The sequence below is a fragment of the Canis lupus genome, chromosome 1 (assembly GCF_011100685.1).
Source record: "Canis lupus familiaris isolate Mischka breed German Shepherd chromosome 1, alternate assembly UU_Cfam_GSD_1.0, whole genome shotgun sequence".
NCBI lineage: Eukaryota > Metazoa > Chordata > Mammalia > Carnivora > Canidae > Canis > Canis lupus.
The window spans coordinates 67,244,667-67,266,366 of NC_049222.1; the positions used below are offsets into that span (position 1 = coordinate 67,244,667).

General features: G+C 39.6%; 1 protein-coding gene across 6 annotated transcripts in view; it reads right to left on the reverse strand.

The window, feature by feature from the left end:
• The window catches only part of PTPRK (protein tyrosine phosphatase receptor type K), a 546,322-nt gene that overhangs the window by 84,588 nt on the left and 440,034 nt on the right, over positions 1–21,700 (reverse strand). For all 6 annotated transcript variants that reach the window (XM_038526752.1, XM_038526753.1, XM_038526755.1 and 3 more), the window contains exons 12-13: positions 13,299–13,572; positions 11,337–11,373 (exon numbers count right to left, since the gene is read on the reverse strand). In XM_038526752.1, the coding sequence (XP_038382680.1) occupies positions 11,337–11,373; positions 13,299–13,572 (311 nt within the window). The remainder of the gene's footprint in view (positions 1–11,336; positions 11,374–13,298; positions 13,573–21,700) is intronic.

Genomic DNA, 21,700 nt, shown 5'->3' on the forward strand with positions numbered 1-21,700 from the left:
CTATCTATCTATCTATCTATCTATCTATCATCTATCAATCTATCATCTGTCATCTATCAATCTATCATCTATTATCTATCTATCAATTATCTATCATCTATGTATCTATCATCTATCTGCCTGTGTCTCTGTCTCTCCACATATATGTATACATACATGTGTGTTTCTAGAAAGGCCACATTTCAACACTGCTTGGAAAACTCCTCACCTACATATCCAAGTTCATTGTTTATACATTTTGCTTCCCCCACCACAGTAGGACATCATTCAGCTACATTTCTGCCACATAACAAAGACCCCCCTTTGCTTCGGTTTCCAATAACATGGTCCTTATTTTCCTCTGAGCCCTTGCTGGCAGACACTTTAAACATTCATATTTCTACTAAGTCTGTTAAAGGCAATCTAGGCTTTTTCTCTTATGCCCTCCAAAATTCTTCCAAGCCTCTGCCCACTGCCCAATTCTGAAGTCTCACAGCACTTCCGAGTGCCAAAATCTGCAGTAGTTACTTTTTACGCTGGAACAAATTACCACAGAGTTGTGGGTTAAAACAACACGAATTCATTATTTTACAGTTCTAGAGGTCCCAAGGCCTACATGAGTCTTGAGGGACTAAAATTAAGGTGTTGGCAGGCCTGTGTTCCTCCCGGAGGCTCAAGGGGGAAAATGGTTTGCCTTTTCCAACTTCCTGAGGCCACTTGTGTTCCTTAGCTCAGAGCCCCTTTCCGTTTCCACAGGGCACATCCCTCCAACCTGCTTCTGTCCTCACCTGCCTTCTCCACGTCTGACCTGCCCACCTCCCACCTAGAACTCTTACCATTACGTGGCGTCTACCTGGACCATCCAGACTAATTTCCCTATCTCAAGATCCTTAACTGGACACATCTGCAAAATTTCTTTTGCCATGTAAGGTAATCTGGAGATTAGAGTATGGCCATCCTTGGGAGGCCATGACCGTGCCGTGTTCCACCATAGAGCCGCCAACCAAGGATTACTGTGATTACAAACCACTCTCTTACTTAATACGACATAATTCTCTAGAAATGATAACAGGTTCAGTTTTGACGGACAGCTTGCAAAGAGGGATCGTGGGGAGAGATAATCCTATCACCAGATGTTTTGCCCTCTTTGCTCTAACAGATAATGTTGTTTCCCATCCTTCCCCATCAGTGTCTCGGGAATGTTACATGAGTAGTAAGGTTACTTCATTCTCTTTAGTGACCGAAGCAATATTCTAGAATTAAAGGCAAAAATTAAGACTTTGCTGTTGATAATATTTGAGTGAAACTCTAAATTATAAAATTCTCCCCGATAAACAACTTAACGTCTTCACTTTGATGCCATCAGTATACATTGCCAAATAAACATCTCTGAATTATTCTTAATTACATTACAGAAATGATTACTATCATGGACTTCTGGTAATCATATTGCCTTGGCTGACACGAAGATGGGGGCTGAACATATATTGGTATTTAAACTGGTGATTGTAGACAGGCTGTGTGGAGTAAGAGTGCTGTATTTGAAAAAAAAAAAGGACAGGGGGTTGGTTCCTGTTCCTTTCAACAATCTATTCTACTTTGGAAAATCAAATCCTAAACGAAATCAGTTTTCTCATCCAAAACGTGAGGGCATGACTCAGATCAGGGATTCCAAACATTTTAGTGTAAAATCATTTTACAAAACATACTAATGGAATATGTTTCACTAATGTAAGTTTATAAGTTCACATTTATTTGCCAATACCATTTGCATTATTTATAAAACCATTCGGTAAAAAGAGAAGAACCATTCACTGTTAAATTTGAAATCAGGGGTTATGAGTGGTAGCTGCAGTATGTTTGGGACGTATTTATTTTCATATTCTTTTCATTGCATGTAATCAATATCTGCATTTGCAAATGACACTATCACTTTAGATACTCATTTTGCAACTTCCAGATATACTTAAAAACAGAGGCAGAGGAGAAGTTTTATTTTTACATTATATGTAAAATATATGTACAATATAATGTACATATATACATTATATGTATATAATATACATGTAATGTATATAATATACATGTACTATACATGCAATGTAAACATAATGTACATTATATGTATATAATACACACCACATGTATATTATATGTACATTACATGTATAGTACATGTATATTATACATATAATATACATTACATACATATATTATACAATATAATATAAAAATAAAGAAACTTAATTTCTTTCAGAAATAAAGAAACTGAACAGTAAACCTTAAGGAAAGATATTAGATAATATTCTGCATACAGCAGATTGGTGTATATAAGGATTTTTTTCAGCTTTAAAAGTAGTTTATTACAAACATAGAATACATGCTCTGGAAGTCCCTAAAATGGTTGCAAAATAAACTAGGAATATCTTGGGAATATATAATTGCTAAAAATAATAATAAATGAATATAATAATTAGATAAATAAATTTTAATTGCCTTAAGACCGAGATTAGAATTTATCACTTGCCAGAAATTTCCTATTTATAACCTTTGCTGTTTTTGAAAATTCTCCACTGCTTTAGTAGAATACTTGCATAATACGCATATTACGCATACAATTCATATTGTATTTTTTTCTAGTCTTTAAACTTTTCTCAGGCCGTTATATGTGTTGTGAATTGTACCATAAGTTTTTCCAAGCCAGGACTTCTATATCACATGCTTCCTCTGTTTATAGTAATGAAAATACTTTCTACCCAGTTGGGGGAGGAGGGTTAAAATTTTACTTTTTAAACTTGTTCTCCTTATGAAAAAAAAAAGCAAAAATTGATATAAGAAATAATGAAATTTATAACTCAGGCAAAACTTTCAACATTTTGTTCATTCTAAGAGTATAGTCTAGTTTAGATGGAGGGGAAGCAAGAGCTGACTGGGATACTAACAGGGCAAGAATTTTATTCCTATTAATTTTTTCTTTTTCTGTAGAAGCTTAAAAAGAAAATAAGCACTCAAAACTATTTCTAAATTATTGCCAATAAAATAAATGTAGCAGAAAAAAGAAATTAATGTATCTTTAGGACATTAAAAAGTAAACAATTCTGGACAACAGTATTCATCCATTATTCATCCACCCATCTATCCATTCCAAAGAGATTTATATTAAGCATCAGGCACAGATAAAACAAATATAAACAGATTATCACCTCTAGCCTTGTAAACCTTATAGCCCCTTCAGATGAGTCCTCATTTTACAAGATATCTGAATAATAAGCAATGTGGACAATGTCATTAGACTTTGAATCCATCATAGAAATATTAAATTTTTATTCAACTCTGGTTTTGCAAAAACAAAAGGATGTCTTCGTTTCTCAAACATGTTGAAAAATCTATTAGCTATCAATTTTCTAGTAACTTTCTCTATATTAAAAAAAGAAAAAATAATTTACAATAAGGCCTTTGACAAAGCATCAGGAAATACTGGTGCCTAGCAGAGGTGAGTTCCAAGCCATGAATCACTGATTTAAGCTTTATTAAAATTAGACTTGTTCCCAGCTTGGTTTCACTTAGATATGCTTTCATGTCTCTCAGGCTGTAGTCTATTACTAACATATTTTTCTGTAATTTCTTCCCTTCTGAGTTCAAGAAAAATGAAACCCCAAATCAGATTAATTTTCGAAAGCTAGTACACAGATCGAATAGGTGGGAAGAAAGATGGACACTTGTTCCGTTGCAGGAGAACAGGGTTTGAGTGCCAGCAAGAGCACTCAGGCATTCAGATGAGAAACAAAGTCATTCTCACGGATTGCAATTTTTCAGGAGAGTTTTCTGAAAGCCTCTTCCATCCTTGCTTGAGACCAAGAAAAGCCACACCCCTACCCAGAGTTTCTTAAAGGCCAGACTTAACTACCATAGTTGACCTCGGTTTCCATCAGCTTAAAAAAGTGGCATAAAAGATTCTGACATTTCTTTCTGATGCTTTATCACTTCCTTCGACGTGTAGCTGGTGAAACATAAAGCATCTTAGTACAATTTTAAAAATTAAGGTTAGGATTTTGGACCCAGGAGCCCAATTAAATATATTTTTTTCTTTAGATCTCACCCGTGCTTTCACTCCACCCTCTGCCTCGGTTGTGAGCTAAGAGATACAGCACAGAAGTGCGTTTTAAGAGCCGAGATTGCTCTACGCAAGTTCAAATTCATCTGTGGGAAATATGGTGGGAACAAATTCAGTCAAGTAGCTTCTACGCACATGGCCCAACCAACTGGAGCTTCTATGGCTTTACTGCAACTTCTTGTCAGACTAAGTGTTCTTTTTCTTCTCATGTTTGTTATTTTTGAATGTCTGATCACTTAAAAAGGCACTTTTATCCATCTGCACACTCAGAGAGAAAAGGGCACAAAGAAAAATTTGACAAAAGCAGCATGAGACTGAATTAAAGTTATGAATATGCTTTAAAAAATCCTACTTCTTATCCAGTAATTAGGCAATAGACAGCAAAAGAGGAAAGAACAAAGTAAATTAAAATATTACCAATGTCTGTATATTCTATTACGTATTTTGAGTAAAATCTTCCAAACATACCTACTCTTTCATGACAACTGAATTTTTCTTAAGATTGGAATGCATGTTTAAAATGCACGCTAGCAATGAAACAAAGCTATTTCTGAGAGATCAGGGAAGAAGGCATATCATCATTGTTTAAAATAAGTAATATGCTGAGTTAATGATCATCTGACTCAGACCATTCCCTGGACAGGGATACATAAAATGAATTAAACCCTGGTGACAGTCATCCCTCACAACCACACGTCAACTGCAGGTTTATCAAAAGGATGAATAAGCTGGTAATAAGTAAATGGAGGAATGGAAATATGTATGCCTTAGCTTTCGGGATTCCCCTCTTTCCATAGCTTCTGGTGAACTGTCTGGGTTCTTCATTTCTAGCTCTCTCTGAAGGCCCGTAAGGATGTATTCCTAGTGTTCTAGACTGACACCTAAAAGGGATTCCCTATTTCTTTTTAAAATATTTTATTTATTTATTTGAGAGAGAGTGTGAAAGAGGGAGGGGGGAAAAGAGAGAGAGAGAGCACAGGGGGAGGGGCAGATGAAGAGGGAGAGAAAGAGAGAGACTCTCAAGCAGACTCTATACCAGTGCGGAACCCAACCAGGGCTTGATCTCCCAACCCTGAGATCAGAACCTGAGTCAAATCAAAAGTTGGATGCTTAACGGACTGAGCCACCCGGCAGTTGCTCCAGGGAACTCCCTATTTTTAAAATACCACTAGCAATGATTAGGTTATATGGATTTTAAGTGCTTTCTTGCAATCACTGTTTGAAATAATTGGTTCTTGATGTATCCCCTTGGATCCAAACCACTAGTTTCAAACATACTATTCCCAAGGTAAAATACGAATCTAAGTAAGTATCTAAGTATCTGGGATTAAGGAGTTCTATCGATGGGTCATCCAAAAGCTCAGAGCTGTTTGGGCTTAGAGTCGGCTTATTAAACTTCCTTGACTTTACGTTTTTAGCCAATTTGCCTCCCGATTTTCTAAATATCACCCCTTTACAGAACAATGCCCTGAAACAATAAAGATGAGTTGAAGACTATTCTTGCCATCTCTCTTTTTAGAACTCAATTTCTTAGAAGACCCAACAGAAGACATATCCTTAGCGCTCCCTGACCAAAACCAGCTTACATACACAACCCCAAGGAATCCCTGGCCAGGTGCATGGGATTTGTTTGGATCAGTGGTTCTCAAAGTGTGGTCCCTGAAGCAACAGCCTCATCAGGGAACTTGTTAGAAATGCACATTCTTGGGCCCCTCCCCAGGCCTACGGACATTGAAGCTCTGGAGTTAAGACCCAGCAATCTCCTTAACAAGCCCTTCAGAAGCTGAAGTTTGAAGACTGCTGATTTAGACAAATCTGATTCGTCCCCTTGGTCTGAGCCCAACTTTCTTGAGCAGCTAAGGACACATCATCTTCAAGACCTTTGCACTTACTCCCTCTGCTTTGTGTGATCCTTCCCTACACGGGTTACTGCCTCCGGTCCTTTACCTTACCAGAGAGTCTTTTTTCTGATAACTGTGTGTGAATAGTTATGGCCTAGACACATACCCCAGCATTTCCCATCCCCCCTTACTGCTTTATTTCTCGCCAAAGAAGGTATCACCCTCTGACATATTTTTATTTTTATTTTTATTTGTGTCTGGTCTGTTTCTTCTACTGGAATTTAAGTTCTACGGAAGTAAGGCCTTTGTTCTCTTTATTTCACTGCTTTATCCCCAGGGCCTAGAACACTGCAAATTATAGGCATAAAATAAATATTTGCTAAATGAATGATTTGAATACTGATATCCAAATGAGATCGGAAGAAGTCAAAGAATGGCTAACGGGTAGACAAACAACAGTCTGCCAAAGCAAACTATATACAAATGGAGATTTGGGATACAATCTATTCGGGAATTTAAATGTTTGTCATGATATAAAATACAGCTTTATTTTGTTAACTTAAAATAAACCCCTCCTTTTTAGCTTAAATGCTATGTTAAAATAAATTTACATATATTACACATGTTTCTGTTCTACCAAATGTGATAGCTTTTATCAGTGGAAATGTCACTTTTCTGAGAAAATAAACAAATTTGAACAACACAGGAACTTCCATTAAAATTAAATTTTAAATAAACAGCTTTCTTTCAAAAAATCCAGCAATTCAGATGAGGGAGAAATTTAACACAACCAAAATAGTTTCAAAATTTAAGCTACTTATACAAACAGATTAAAACACTTCCAATTTCTCAAACTAAAGATTTTGTTTTAGGCTAATTTTAATGAAATTACTTAATATTTGGATTTCTTATCAATTCTTGATTTACATTAAGAATAACTTTATATAAATGAATAAATACATGGTTCTATTATTTATATGCAAAGAAAATTTTAAATGTTATAATATGTTAAATATTATTGAACAAGAGAAAATAAAAATTCAATTGAAATGCATCTCTTGTTATTTAACATGGATAAAGCATATTTCCTGAAGTACTTTTTGAAAATTCTTTGAGTAAATTTTCTTATAATTTATATAGTATTTGCATAAATTGGTATGTTTAAATCTAACCATAGAGGCGTTACTCATTAAGATAATTTCCTTAAGAAAAGAATAGTGCTTGCAAGATAAATTATCTATGGCAACAAAGCACAAGATCTTAGCTACTAATTTGCAAATAATTGTGTGTGCCTGTGTATATGTGTGTATATACATACTTAGAGCACTGGTATAAATTGTAAAAAGGCAGGGAGCAAATCAGCATTCAACAACCGAAAACATTTTCTTTTTAGTGGAGGTTGGAGAGACTCGCCTCTAAGCACGCTGAGCATGCAAGCGGCACAGTACTCCTACCTCACTGCACAAGGGACTTTCCAGCAGGGTTGTCCTGCTTCCTCGATGTACCACCAAAACCTTTCCTGAAACTTACTGTCCTGCTTTTCGAAGATACAGCAGGTTAAAGTCCTTTTCATAGGTTTACAGCAATTCTAGTTTGAGACGAAATATTGTGTAAATTGACTGACTTTCATGTTTTTCATGATTTAGATCAACCCTTCCATTTCATTCCTGCCACACATCTTGCCAATGACTTCTTATCTACACATGAATCAGAGGGCAGCACCACTGACCTCGACTGCAATGAACACAACTTCCTGGACACCTCTTGTCTTGTAACATGTGTTCACATCATTCTTCATTTTTAAAGACATTATAACCTTGATTATTGACTTCATATGTTTGTTTTCTTTTAATAATCAAGCCAATGTCCATATCCTCTTTATGTCTTGGCTGTCATGAGTATTGCGTTCCAATAAGACAGGAACCAATCTATTACCCTGGAATTTTTTTAGGACAATTCTTGCATGTCAAAAAATTTTCAAAATCATCATTCTATTGTAATACATATGCTAATTTTTCTTGGCTTTTATATTGTCTCTCATTCCCACAAGAATTTTCAGTGCCCAAATAAGCACAGTGCACACATTTTTTATTTTTAAAGTGGACTCCACACCCAATGTGGGGCTTGAACACACAGCCCTGAGATCAAGAGTCACATGTTCTACCGACTGAGCCAGCCAGGCGCACCTACACACATTTTAATTATATATTTAATGGGTTTTTACCTGTGTATATTTTTATGACATATTGACCCATTCCTTGCCCAGAAGGTTCCTTCCTTCGTGCCTCTTCCCCTGTCAACATGCTTATGCCATTCTGATCATTAAGTCTGTCTTCAACATGTCGTGTGAGAAACTTACTTATTTTCACACCAAAAAATTTATTTCAAAGCTGACTAATACTTATATGGTGTTAGTTCAAAATGTAGTCAGGCAATAAATTGATTTTAAAGTAAAAAGTGTGGGTTTTTTTTTGTAAGTAGAAAAATGCTAAATGTTCAAAGAAGGAATTAAAATTTAAAAATCTACTTTTTCCCAAGTAAGCTCTATCACAAAAATTCAGTTTTGTTTCTATGCATATATCTTTCATAACTGCATAACACAAACTATAGTAGTTCCCCCTTATCCAGTTTTGATTTCCATGGTTTCAGTTACCCTTGGTCAACTGTGGTCCAGACACATGATACACTTTCTGACTTGTCATCAGAGGCCAGCAGGAGCTCACTATCATTCACCTCACTTCATCTCATCAAGTAGGCTTTGTCAACCCACATCATCACAAGAATAAGAAGGGTGAGTACAGTAAATTAAGATATTTTGAGAAAAAAAGAGAGGAATCACAGTCACATAACTTTTTTATAGTACATTTTCACAATTATTCTATTTTGTTGTGATATTGTTGGTAATCTCTTACTGTGCCTTCTTTATAAATTAAACGTTATCCTAAGTATGCACAGATAGGAAAAACCATAGTGTATATAGAGGGTTTGGTACTATCTGTGATTTCAAGCATCCACTGGGGGTCTTGGAATCTAATACTCCACAGACAAGAGGGGGACTACAGTTTGTTCTTCTGAAATAAGATACACAATGATTGTAATGATTATGATGATGTTAAAACTGCAATTAAGTTTCATGTAATAGTCACAATATACTAGGCATTATTGAAGCATTTCATATATAAATATATATTATATATATAATTACATAATATATATTATATACACACACACACAGAAACTATTTTAATCCTCACAATAATAGTAAGGGAAGGGTACTCTAATATTTCTATTTTGGGAATGATGTGCAAATAATTTGCCCAATACTAAAGAATAGTAAGGGGCAAAGTCAGGACTTGAACCCAGATAGCCAGGCAGCCCGGGTGGCTCAGCAGTTTAGCACCGCCTTTGGCTCAGGGCCTGATCCTGGAGACCCGGGATTGAGTCCCACATCGGGCTCCCTGCATGGAGCCTGCTTCTCCCTCTGCCTGTGTCTCTGCCTCTCTCTCTCTGTATGTCTCTCATGCACCCAGACAGTCCAGGGCCAGAGTCTTTTTCTTTTACTCATGAAGCCACACTATCAACCGGAGGCTCAGAGTATAGCAGAGATAGATTACTACCGACCAATGAGCTCTTTCTCACTGCCTCGCAGTTTCTGGCAAATATTGTATGCCACGTGGTAAGTTCAATTTCCATAATCTTGCCTCTCCTACCATCCAAGTGTCATGTGATATTTGTCATTATAATTTTATATGTATTGAGAGAGGGACAAAATGACATTTAAACAGCTTGTGTAAGTGCAAATAAATCAATAACCAAATAAGAAAATTTAAAATTTTAGAATCACTTATAGCCTTCTCTTCTCAGCTATAGAAATGCAGAATGACAATATCTAAAGAACCTCTCAGAGGATGATGCAAGGCCCTTCTGTATTTCTGGCTCTATTTTAAATCTGCATAAGCATAGGTGATATATATCTAAATGCCTTCTGACATTATCTTCTAAAAATTTCAGCTCTAATTTTTTGACATATAAGCTAAGCCTTTAAAATAAAATAAATGCCCATACAGTATATGTATCTGTATATGTTTTCTCTCCCTCTTCATTAAGGATTGGCTAATTTTTAAAAATATTATGAGGAATCTTAGTATTTGAATTGAAAAAAGGTTTTTTTTTTTCTTCTCTTCTGTAAAGCTTTTTTATTACTTCTCATGAGTCAAGGGAAAAGTCTTTCTTTATTGCCTTTACAAATCATGAGTAAAACACAAATGCTTAATTGAGCAGATTGATGATTAAATGGAGAAAAATGATGAAAGGAAAGATGCCAGCACAAACAGAATATGGCCATTCATTTCTACCCCAAATGAATCAACCACTGCTCATGAATGTGGGTTTAATACCGATTTTGGCAGAAACTACCCGGAGCAGCAACCCTCCGTGGAGTCCCACGTCTGCACGGGGACAGCTTTTTCCTGTTTCTTTTGCTAGAATACACCAAGTGGCTCTGTCTCTCTCTCTCGTTGGCATAATCAAATAACTCTTAAATGAAGGATTATAAACATAGTGAATGCAGGGGACTTTCTCACACCTGAACTCCAAACACTCATTCCAAGATGAAATGTTTTTCCTTAAAGACACTAGGCAACTAAGCTATAATATGCAACGTCAGCAGGAATTACCCTGGTCATCAGCCACCAGAGATCTAATTTCTTGGCATCCACTGGATTAAAACAATTTTTTTTTTAAGTTCAAAAAAAAGAAAAAGATGCTGAAATGGGAAAGGACAAAGATTATTTCACGTTCTCTTTTCTTTTTTTAAAAAAATGTTGTGGTGTGGCACTACGGGGTGAAATGCACCCCTAGGCCCACACCATGCACCTCCGGGACTCAGTTCATATCTTTGAGGTTAAGATAAAATAGCTTCAACTGAGTTGCACAACTCCTGCCGGTACTCTGACACATGCATGGACTAGATGGACTAGCTCTCTTCCTCTTTACGTCTGATGGTCTACCCAGGGGGTAACAGGTCTTTAAACAAGCAGCTTGCTATTCTGAATGGATATGACTGAGCCTTTCCTAAAATGTTGGTTGATCAGCAGCGTAAGACCTTTCAGACACCCGATGGCAGACATAAGCCCTTCAAAGGTTTTCTAAATCCTTCCAGTCCTCCTAACAGCAATCGTCCAGTCAAGTGCTGGAGGATGGTCAGGAGCACCCGTTAGGTTAAAGACACCCGAGGGAGCCAGAGAACTTGGCTGGCAGTTTGGCTGGGCCCTACTACACATACTCTGTAATAGAAGTGCCGCATTTCATTAGCCAGGAGGCAGGAAACAAAGCTCCCTCATTTTAGAAAGCCGGTGAATGGAACCTCAAGAAAAAAAAAAAAAAAAGGCAAAACCTCTTACCTTTTGTAGCGATTCGTACACACTGGGTTTTAGTTTCCTGATGGAGTGAAACATGAGAGAGAACAGTCAGTGTACAGGCAGGGTTTCCCATTTCGTAATCCCGGGTTATACAGTAGGTTTATGAAGAGCAGAACTGCAGTATTAAGGAAACTTTTTTTTTTTTTTTTTTTTACTTTTTAAAAACATATCCTCAGGGAGAGCTTTAAAAAATCTGAAGTAAGAACTTTTAAAAATGTTTCCCTATTTTCTAAAAGCTCAGGTGTCTGTTTTCCTCTTGCAATGAGACGGGCTATCTTGCCTGGGCCAGCAGCAGAGCACTGTATTTTTGTACTTACCGTACTTTTTAAACAGAAAGAACAATGTGTTTGCATGCCTCATACACATCGGAGCTGGACACAAACTCCGTTTTCACCACACAAGGTAGACTCAGAGCAACACCCAACGCCACATACTCTCACCTGGAGCCCAGCTCTACTATAGAGCTAAATGACAGCAGTTAGAAAGAAAGATCACCCGAAAGTTGTATCACGGTTGCAGTAGGATTTATCTGTTTTGTTTTGTTTTTAGCTGTTAGGGGTTAAATATTTCTCATTGGGACTATTTTCCTACCCCTGCTAGACAGATGGAGTCAAGGAAGGAGAAGCTGAAATGGGAAAAGATGAAGATTATTTCATGTTTTTTCTTTTCTTTCTTTCTCTCTTTCTTTTTCTTTCTTTCTTTCTTTCTTTCTTTCTTTCTTTCTTTCTTTCTTTCTTTCTTTCTTTCTTTCTTTCTTTCTTTCTTTCTTTCTTTCTTTCCTTTCTTCTTTATTTCTTTCTTTCCTTTCTCCCTCCTCCTCCTCCTCCTCTTCTTCTTCTTTCTTCTTTCTTCTTTCTTCTTTCTTCTTTCTTCTTCTTTCTTTTTAATGTTGTGCTGTGGCACTACTCAATGAAATGCACCTGTAGGCCCACCCCACACAGTTCCAGGACTCAGTCTGCATCTTTGAACACAGGAGAGGTTGGAAAAGATGGGGAAGCCAGGGTACAAAACGAAGGCTGTTTGTTTCTAGGATGTATTTGTGACTCATCTTGAGTGGCTCCACGTATTGACAGGCCAAGAGTTTATCACTGTCTCTTAATCACACAAAACACAGCTCGGAGGGGGTGGTTAGTAGCTAAAAATCAAACTGTGCATCCTACACTTACTCATGACCTGAGGCCTTTCAAGTCCCAGGGGACCCTCTGGCCTTCCCACAAAGGCCCAGAGGCATTCTGAGCTCCTAAAAGCAACTGCTGTTGCTTCCATCAGGATCTCTGGCCTCCCCCGGCAGGAACCACACCAATTTTGAAAGTATCCGCCTAGAGAACCGTGAGGCATGTTGTAGCGGCTCTGGGCTTTGACAAAACCGCACGCAGACACATCAACAGTGAGCAAGCAAGGCCGTTCACATGGAGGCTTTCACCAGGCCTCGGGCCTCTGCAGGGTCTGGGAGGTGACGGCTGCTGCAGGGGTGAGCTCGGGACCTGGTGACTGCGCTGCTCCGTGGGGTCTGCACGGAGCTTGGGCCTCTGCAGGGTCTGGGAGGTGGCGGCCTGCAGGGGTGAGCTCAGGACGCGGTGACTGCGCTGCTCCACGGGGTCTGCACCGAGCTCGAGCCTCTGCAGGGTCTGGGAGGTGACCGCCTGCTGCAGGGGTGAGCTCGGGACCCGGTGACTGCGCTCCTCTGCGGGGTCTGCACCGCCACCTCCGCCAACCCCCCTGGCTCGCAGCTCTCCGGCCCGAAGTGCGCAAGGGACGCTGGGCTCCTGGGCCACACCCGCCCGCTGTGCTGGGGCTGCTCCCCCTCCCTCCTCCTTCTGCCCCCTGCCCCCCCCCCCTTGCTCCTGCACCCCCTTGCTCCTGACAAATGTTGCGGAGCAAGCAGAGGACCCCCCCGCAGCTTTGCTCGGGGCAGTGCAGAGGCACATGGTGCAGGAAGCTCACCTTCTCCACGCTGCTCATGGCCTGGAAGTAGATGTTGTAGCCCTTGCGCGGCGCCAAGGGAGGGTTCCAGAAGCCCTGGTAGGTCCGGTTGTCGCCCACCGTGAACGGGGCAGGTTCCGGGAGGTTCCCCGGGGGCAGTTCCGCGGCGAAGTAGTAGGGCGCGCCCCCGCTCAGGGCGCTTTGGTAGGTGACAGGCACCTGGTAACACTCCATGGCGCCCGCTTCTCTCTTGGTCCGGTGCGGGTGCAGCTCCTCCACCACAATCTGATAGGCACTGTTTGGAAAAAGACCAAACAAAAACAAAAACAAAAAACCACAAACAAAAACACACATTTAGAGAGTCTACATACTATGATGTCTCAAAAAAAAAAAAAAAAAAAAGACGTATTAACATCAACCCACATTTAAAAGCTTTTAAAATCAGTCCTAACCCATTGCATTCTCTTTTTTTTTTTTTTCCAGCTACTTTGCAATAAAATACAATTTCGCATGGCTGCTCCTTCCCCCAAACTCAACAGGAGTCACTAAGGAGCTGGAAAAAGAACAAAAGTAAGGAAAAGCACCCCCAAACTCTGGGCAGGCTTTGAAGGCCGAGAAAGGGGCCGGCCCCCTTACTAAGGGAGGTGGCAATACCTAGAGGCACGTAACAGATGGGGGTCTTGGTTCTGGTACTTTTATTTATTTTTTATTTTTTAATTTTTATTTTATTTTATTTTTTTGGTTCTGGTACTTTTAAATGTTTACAGTTAAGGTTTCCCTCTGAAAGGACAAGAGGGGAGGGCTGCCTGAGGCCAGCACCGGGGTGCCCTGGGGTGGGGTGGCCGTCAGGCTGGGGCTCCTGCACCTGCTGCCCTCGGCACCTGCACTGTGGCCCGGGGCTCTGCCGAAGCCCAAGGGGCGCTGGCGACGGGCACAGATGGATGGAAATCTGTCCTTGCCCCTGAGATAGGCGGCTTCCTCTTTCCAGACGTGTTCCTAATAAAATGTTACAAATTGTAGAAACAGATGGCAGTTTCCCTGTTAAAGCTGGAACCTCAGCCTTCTAAGACCTTCTTGAAAGTCTTAAAACTTTCCTGCAATAGCTATGATCTTACGAAGCAAAGCCGAGGATACCTAACAACTGTGCGAGGATACCTAACAACTGTGCAACGCCTGCCTAATCACTAGTAACTTTGTTTTTGATCAATTGCTAAAACGGGCATATTCATCATATTCGTTTGTTGTAGTATATTCTTCGGGCGAACGTTTCTTAGGTGATGTGGTGCACCTGAGAAGGCTGGCATTATTAATAAATTGTAAATGTTTCTGGTGAATTTAATGACCCTGAAAATTAAGAAAGAACGCACTGTGGGCACTTAAATAAATTGAATAGAAATAAACTGTATGTAGGGCTGTTGGAATCTTGAGTGTCTAGGCAAATATGCTCACTCTATATAGGGACAGCCGTCACTGAGTGACTCTCCAGCAGGAATAGAATCTTTTCTTTAATGAACTTCTATAAAAAGAAAGAGGAGGGAGAGACAGAGAAGAGAGAGAGGCACACCAAGAGAGAGACAGAGGGAGAAAAACTGAATTTACATCTATGATAATTAAAAGTTAAATTTTATATCGGTTTAGAATCTGGTATAAAATTCTAACTTAGGGCACCCGGGTGGGGTGGCTCAGTCAGTTAAGCATCTGCATTCAGCTCAGGTCATGATCCCTGGGGTCTTGGGATAGAGCCTCACGTGGGGCTCCCTGCTTAGCGGGGAGTCTGGTTCTTCCTCTGCCTCTGTCCCTCCCCTCTGCTCGTGCTCCCTCTCTCTCTCTCTCTTTCTCAAATAAATAAAATCTTAAAACAAATTAAGAACAGGGCAGCCAATAAATAAATAAATAAATAAATAAATAAATAAATAAATACAAATAAAAACAGGGCATCCCCGGTGGCGCAGCAGTTTAGTGCCGCCTGCAGCCCGGGGTGTGATCCTGGAGACTCGGGATCAAGTCCCATGTCAGGCTTCCTGCAAGGAGCCTGCTTCTCCCTCTGCCTGTGTCTCTGCCTCTCTCTCTCTCTCTCTCTCTCTCTGAATTAATAAATAAATCTTTAAAAAAATTAAAGACAATAAGATTCTAACTTAATATAAACTCTTTTATACCTACAAACAGAAGACCTTCATAGATTAAAAGAAAGAAGCTTTACAAAGGTTTTTTTTTCTTCCTAATATTTCAAGTTCCCATTTTCCATTAAAATAGTGCTAAGAACTTAGTAGCTTGCTATCTCCTTTCCTTTAGAAATAGGACAGAAATTGTATTACTGTCAGAACTCTAGATGTGGGCAAGCCGCTAAGGCAGAGGAATGTGTTCCCTGAAATCACACCTAGTCCATCATTCTCTCTACAGCTGCCAACCTGGGCCTCTGAGCTCCCAGGAAAGCTACAGATGGATACATCTCTCTGAGGGGTCCATGGAGCAGGTGCTTGGCAATTTTAAAATATGAGACAGAGGGGCGCCTGGTGGCTCAGTCCGTTGGGCCTCCAACCCTTGGTTTCAATCAGCTCATGATCTCACGGGATGTGGGACTGAGCCCCGAGGCAGGCTCCGGGCTGGACGGGGAGTCGGCCTGAACGATTCTCCCCCTCTGATCCCTGCCCTCCTGCTCATGCGCCCTCTCTCCCTCTTTTTCTATCTTTCTAAAAATAGATAAATATTCCAAAAAATTAAATACAGGAAATACATAAGCACAACCCTTGGAGAGAAAGGGGAATCATAGCTGACATAGGCTATGTTAAGCAAACCTCATCTCTTTTTCTTTTTCTTTTCAACTTAGAATCCATATGTTATGTTACACACCCGCATATCCTGTGGATGCGCACTTTTAGGTGGACAAGCATACACATGCACGCTCCCCCAACAAGTCAGAGCTCACATTCTTGCCCTCCTGGGCAATAATGATAATTACTCATACTCGTTAATCATTTACTCTAATCCTTAAAAATAAATTCCTCACCCATTATCCCATACCTCTAGAAAAGTCCAGAAAATCTAGTAAACAGTCTTAATTAATTCTGTCGAACTGACATAGGTTGTACATTCCAAATTAAGGAACTCGGTGCAAGACAGCTTGTCTCTCCACATATACTCAGAGCAAAACAAACTGACGACACTGGAGAGGAGTAAAAGAAGAAAAGGAACAATCTGGTCTCGGGGAAAGATCTCACTGAATTTGAGATGAAACCTCAAACTAAAACTCATAAAATTCAGTTTTTAAAAGGAATTAGCCTCCCCTCACTGATTAATCTGTGTGAGCAGGCTGCTGTCCAGCCACACACTTCCACTTTTTTAAAGTCTGTTTTTTCCCCTGCTACTTGCTTATTTATCAATACAAATTAACTAAAGGACAGAAATTAAGGAATGAGAAATCAAATTAGAAGTGATTTGACTGATTACATGAAACAGGCCTGTGCTTTTCCATCCTTGTGATTGTCTAATTACCTAACGGTACTTAACTCTAGCTGGATCTAAATATTATTTGAGCTTAGTACTCTAGCAATTTAAAATATTCCAAAGCCACTTAGATAGCTGTACTTCACTCTGCCCATATTTCATATTTCCCCATTCCTTTTAATTAAAATTTTAAAATATTTCTATAATTAAGTTAAAATCAATATACTGGCACCATGAATCTTCGCTTGATGCTGAAAATATGGTTTCCTTATGTTAAACTAAAATTGATTTCACTTTAATTTGATTAGACATTGGTATGTAGTCATTTTTAGTTTTTTGGGACGCCAAATGATGACTTCTTATCATACGATTTTCCTTCAGTTACAAAACTAAAAAAATGTACAAGGGGATTTTACCATTAGCTCGAAAAGTGATTATATGGTACATATAGTAGATGGTCTGCTTGGTTTCATGCTTAAAATTGTTGAAGCTGAAACCAAAATTACCTACAATAGCCTGCTGTGTTTGTTGTTGTTGTTGTTGTTGTTGTTGTTGTTGTTTTTGTTGTTGTTTTTTTTTGTTTTTGTTTTTTTAACCCATTAGTAAGTAAGACCTCTGAGAATCTGGTCTTAGTTTTAGGCTGTGTGACTTTTTAGTGACAGCAAATAACAATTACACAATTGTACACTTCTCATTTTGTACCTAAAATGTCTCCTTAAAGCTTCAGGAGAAATTCCCAGCCCCAGTGTTTTGCTCTTTTTCTTATGAACAGACTTCCCAAGATCTCACAGCCTCCGCTGCTCCTGTGGTCCTAATGCAAACATTTTCATGATCCAGAGTGGAGGTTTAAATATCGTTTTGGTGACCATGATATTCCCTGCGCTTCATCTCTTCATTCCTTAAACACACAAGCCATGTCCCTCAGGACTTCCTTATTTCTGTAAGAGGAACGATCAGTTTCTGAATCAACAGAGCTCAAATTCTGGCATTAACTTTAATAACTTCTATTTTTAGCCACATTCTACCTCCCTTGTAATATACCATTTCTTTTCGCTCCCACCGCTGCCCTCTTTAGGGGGTATTTATATCTTTAGGTTCCTATTACTGATTTAGTTTTCTTGCTCCCATTTTTTTTCTTCATATACTCCAGACACCTACCCATCCATCCATCCATCCATCCATCCATCCATCCATCCATCCTTCTATCCATCCAGCTACCCATCCACCCATCACTCTATCCATTTAGTGTTTTTTGAGTATTCTTTATATGCTGCGAGCCGTTCATGGAGAACACAAAACACAACCACTTTTCAAACTGCTGATACTTTGCTAAGACAGCGCTTTGAGCATTAATTACTCTCCTCCAACTTTTTACTTTGTCAAAACTATGTGCAGCTCTCCCATGGTCAAAATCCATACTTTTTACACTAGGGTCAGTATCTTACCACAACTTTTACCTTATACCTCCACTCTTGCTCTCTCTACCTCCTGACGTATAGACTCCACCGCAAACTTGAATGACCACTGTTACTAAACATACCAAACATACGGTGAGTTTCTAGCTTTTCTACTTCTGCTAGAAAACCTTCTCGGACTAGTTCACATCTTAGTGTTATTCGGTCTTCTAAAGCCAACGGAGGTAATTCTACAGGTGGAGCTAGACAACGGAGGGATGAAATGGGGCGAAGGAATCAGAGTCAAGTGGCATGCTTTTTTCCATTCAGTCCAAATTAAAATGACAGATTCATTGAGGAAAACCATCAAGTGTATGGCTCAGGGATTCTGGGCTTGAGAAAAAGCCCCAAACTACTGTCTTTTAATATTTATTGTGCTTATCACTAACATGCTACATTACAAATATTATCTGGTATGCAACTAAAGAGGGTGGCTATCGTATTTTTAACTCTAGGGCCATTCATTCATTCATTCATTCATCAACTATCTGTTGAGGGCCTATGACATGCGCTGCACTATTTTAAGTGCTGAGTTAACAGTAATCAACACAGTAGTAAAAGTCTCTGCTCTCATGAAGTTTACATTCTAGTGGGAAATGCAAATAAATTTAAACAAATACATAATATGTCAAGATGAAGTAAGTGCTCTAAAGAGAAATAAAGCAGAACAAGGGAAAAAAGGGATAATAAGATTGAAGACTTCTATTTTATATGCAGGGGTCAAGAAAGACCTATTTGATAAAATGCCTTTTAAGGAGAAACCTGAAGAGAAGGTTTCAGCTATGTGGGGTGCTTCTACTGGTTGCCTCCTCCTGCAAAATAAATGACCCTAGAACTGTGGCTCAAAACCATACACGTTTAATACCGCACAGTTTTTGTAGGTTGGAAATTTAGGAGTGGCTTAGCCAAATGGTTCTGGCTCAAGATTTCTCATAAGGTCACAATCAAGTTACTGGCTGGGGCTGCAGTCATCTAAAGGGCTGGAGACAATTACACTACTAGGTATTTATCCAAAGGATACAAACATAGTGATTCAAAGGGGCACCTGCATCCCAATGTTTATAGCATCAGTGTCCACAGCAGCCAAACTATGGAAAGAGCCCAGATGTCCATCGACAGATGAATGGATAAAGATGTGAGATCTATACATATGTATTTATGAATAAGAACAAGAATTAGGAAACAAAACAGTCATCATCAGTCGAGGGACAGTTAGGCTGTTTCCATAGCTTTGCTATTGTAGAAGATGCTGCTATAAACATTAGGGAGCATGAATCTCTTTGAATTAGTATTTTTGTATCCTCTGTGTAAATACCCAGTAGTGCAATTACTGGATTGTAGGGTAGCTCTATTTTTAACATCTTCGAGGAACCTCCATCCTGTTTTCCAGAGTGGCTGCAAGGAAAGGGTGGTTGTGACTGCATTTCATGACTATCTCCTAATTACCTAAGAATACAAGGCAGTTAATGTTTTAAAGTGAAAAATTAAGTTTTACCCACAAAATAAACATTTGGTTACCCTAGAATAAATAGGTAGCTTTCTGCCAGCTTAAAATAGGTAAGGTTTTTATTTGGAAAATGCTGCAGTTACATATGCATTCACTTGTTACGTCTTACAATAAAATAAACCGAGTTCACCACTGAGGGACTCTTCCCCGTTTCTGCAATATGCTGCTGCTGCTATGTTCATTATTTGAAAACACAGCTACATCGGGTCAATCTTTTAATAAGTGGGACATTCTATGCATTATAATTTATGATTATATCTACTCAGGTTAGAATTGGAATCCGACTATGAAAAACAGAAAATGTTTTAGATAAAAAAAGGGGGGGGAAATAAATTATGCATTCTAGGGAACTGGTTCCAAATGTGGGTAATAGTCCTTCTGAATCATACTAATAATAATTGTCAAGTGATGCCAGTTTTAGGGATAGATCTTAAATAGTTGGTAAGGAGACTCAAAGGTCTAGGTGAGTCAGACAGCAGCTTTTGGCCATTAGAATAATCACATATTCAAAAATTAATTATCTCAAAAAACCCACACTTGCCAGAATTGCACTGAACACGTTCACATTAGCATGTGGACACTTTAAGGCCGGTCCTAGAGGATAACAGAAGAACAAAGTGGTCGGTGACCCTGAGCGCTGCCTTATTTAGAACAGGATGTTTTTGCTGGAGTCTACATTATTTGCTCCATGTACATCACGATAGCTTAGCAAGCAAAACAAGAACTAGGTAACGCACATTATAACTTCTCATATACAAAAGAACTCACAAAGAGAGAGCCTGCCTTCTTTTTGATTCGGGATAGCAATAAAATACAACATATAACAACCTTTGTGATTACTTAATAACCTCAAAAATTTATCTTGGATTCTTAGATGGCCTTTGGCTTTGCTACCACTTGTAAAATAAAAACTGTCGTCACTTCTCATCTAAAGTCTTCGTCTCCTTCCTCTTCTCACGGAGCTTTCTCATGGTCCCCATGAGGTCCCTTCTCATGGTCCCCACGGGGACCACGCTGCATTCAGCCTGGTTTATTCCCAGCTCATCCTCTCTATCAGGGTGATCTTTCCAAGAACATAAAATTGCTCATGACAGTTTCCGCTTACAGTCATTCTGTGGCCACGTTCAGTTGCTGGATGGGCGCTAAAGAGCCTCCTCCTCTGGCCCCCACTTATTTCTCTCGCCCCTCTTCTCCCACAGACCCTTCCCCCTCAATGATCTGAACTACGGGCAGTTCTGGAATGGACCACACTGTCACGCATCCAATTGCTTGCTTCACAATTGTCAGGGAGGACCACCGTGCCTTCTCTTCTTGGCAACCTCTCCCCTTCCAAAGCAACCCTGGCTGAGCTCAGGCTTACATCGCCTTCAAAACTCAGCTCTAGTACCACAGCTCCTAACTGCTGTCTTTTCACTTCTTATGCTGCATTGTTATTCCCTGATTTATGCGTCTGCCATTCCCAACTGATGGCACCTCTGCGATCACCTTCCACGGATTTCTAGTCCAAGTATCCAGTCCAGCCCCTGGCGCATATTGAATGTAATTGGAATCAATGAATTTCTAGGAACCGTTGGTAACTTTAGCTTTCTCGATAACACTAACCTGACCTCAATGTACAGACTCTACACGATGAGGTGCTAGAGGCTTTACGAATTGGAGTTCGTCTGACATAAGGAAAACTGGAGTAGAACAACTTAGATATTTCGACTGGACTTGGGACAAATGGATGGTAAAATGCAATCTGGCAGAGGGTACTAATGTGGTAAAGTAGGGCAAGACAGCTCCTAGTAGTGAGGGCCTATCATAGCAGACAAAACTAACAGACAAGATGCTCTCAGGAGGTTTAGCTGGGTGGTAAATAGGCCCGGCTTTCACTGGGAGGGGAGAAGATGGCCACAGCCCAAGCATTAGCAGGTAAGAGATCTGAATGGGCCAACATAAATAAGAATCTGCCTGAAACGTCAAAAGTCAAATTGTTTCAGGAGTCTAAAGAAGTGATGGGCATCCAGGCAAAGATT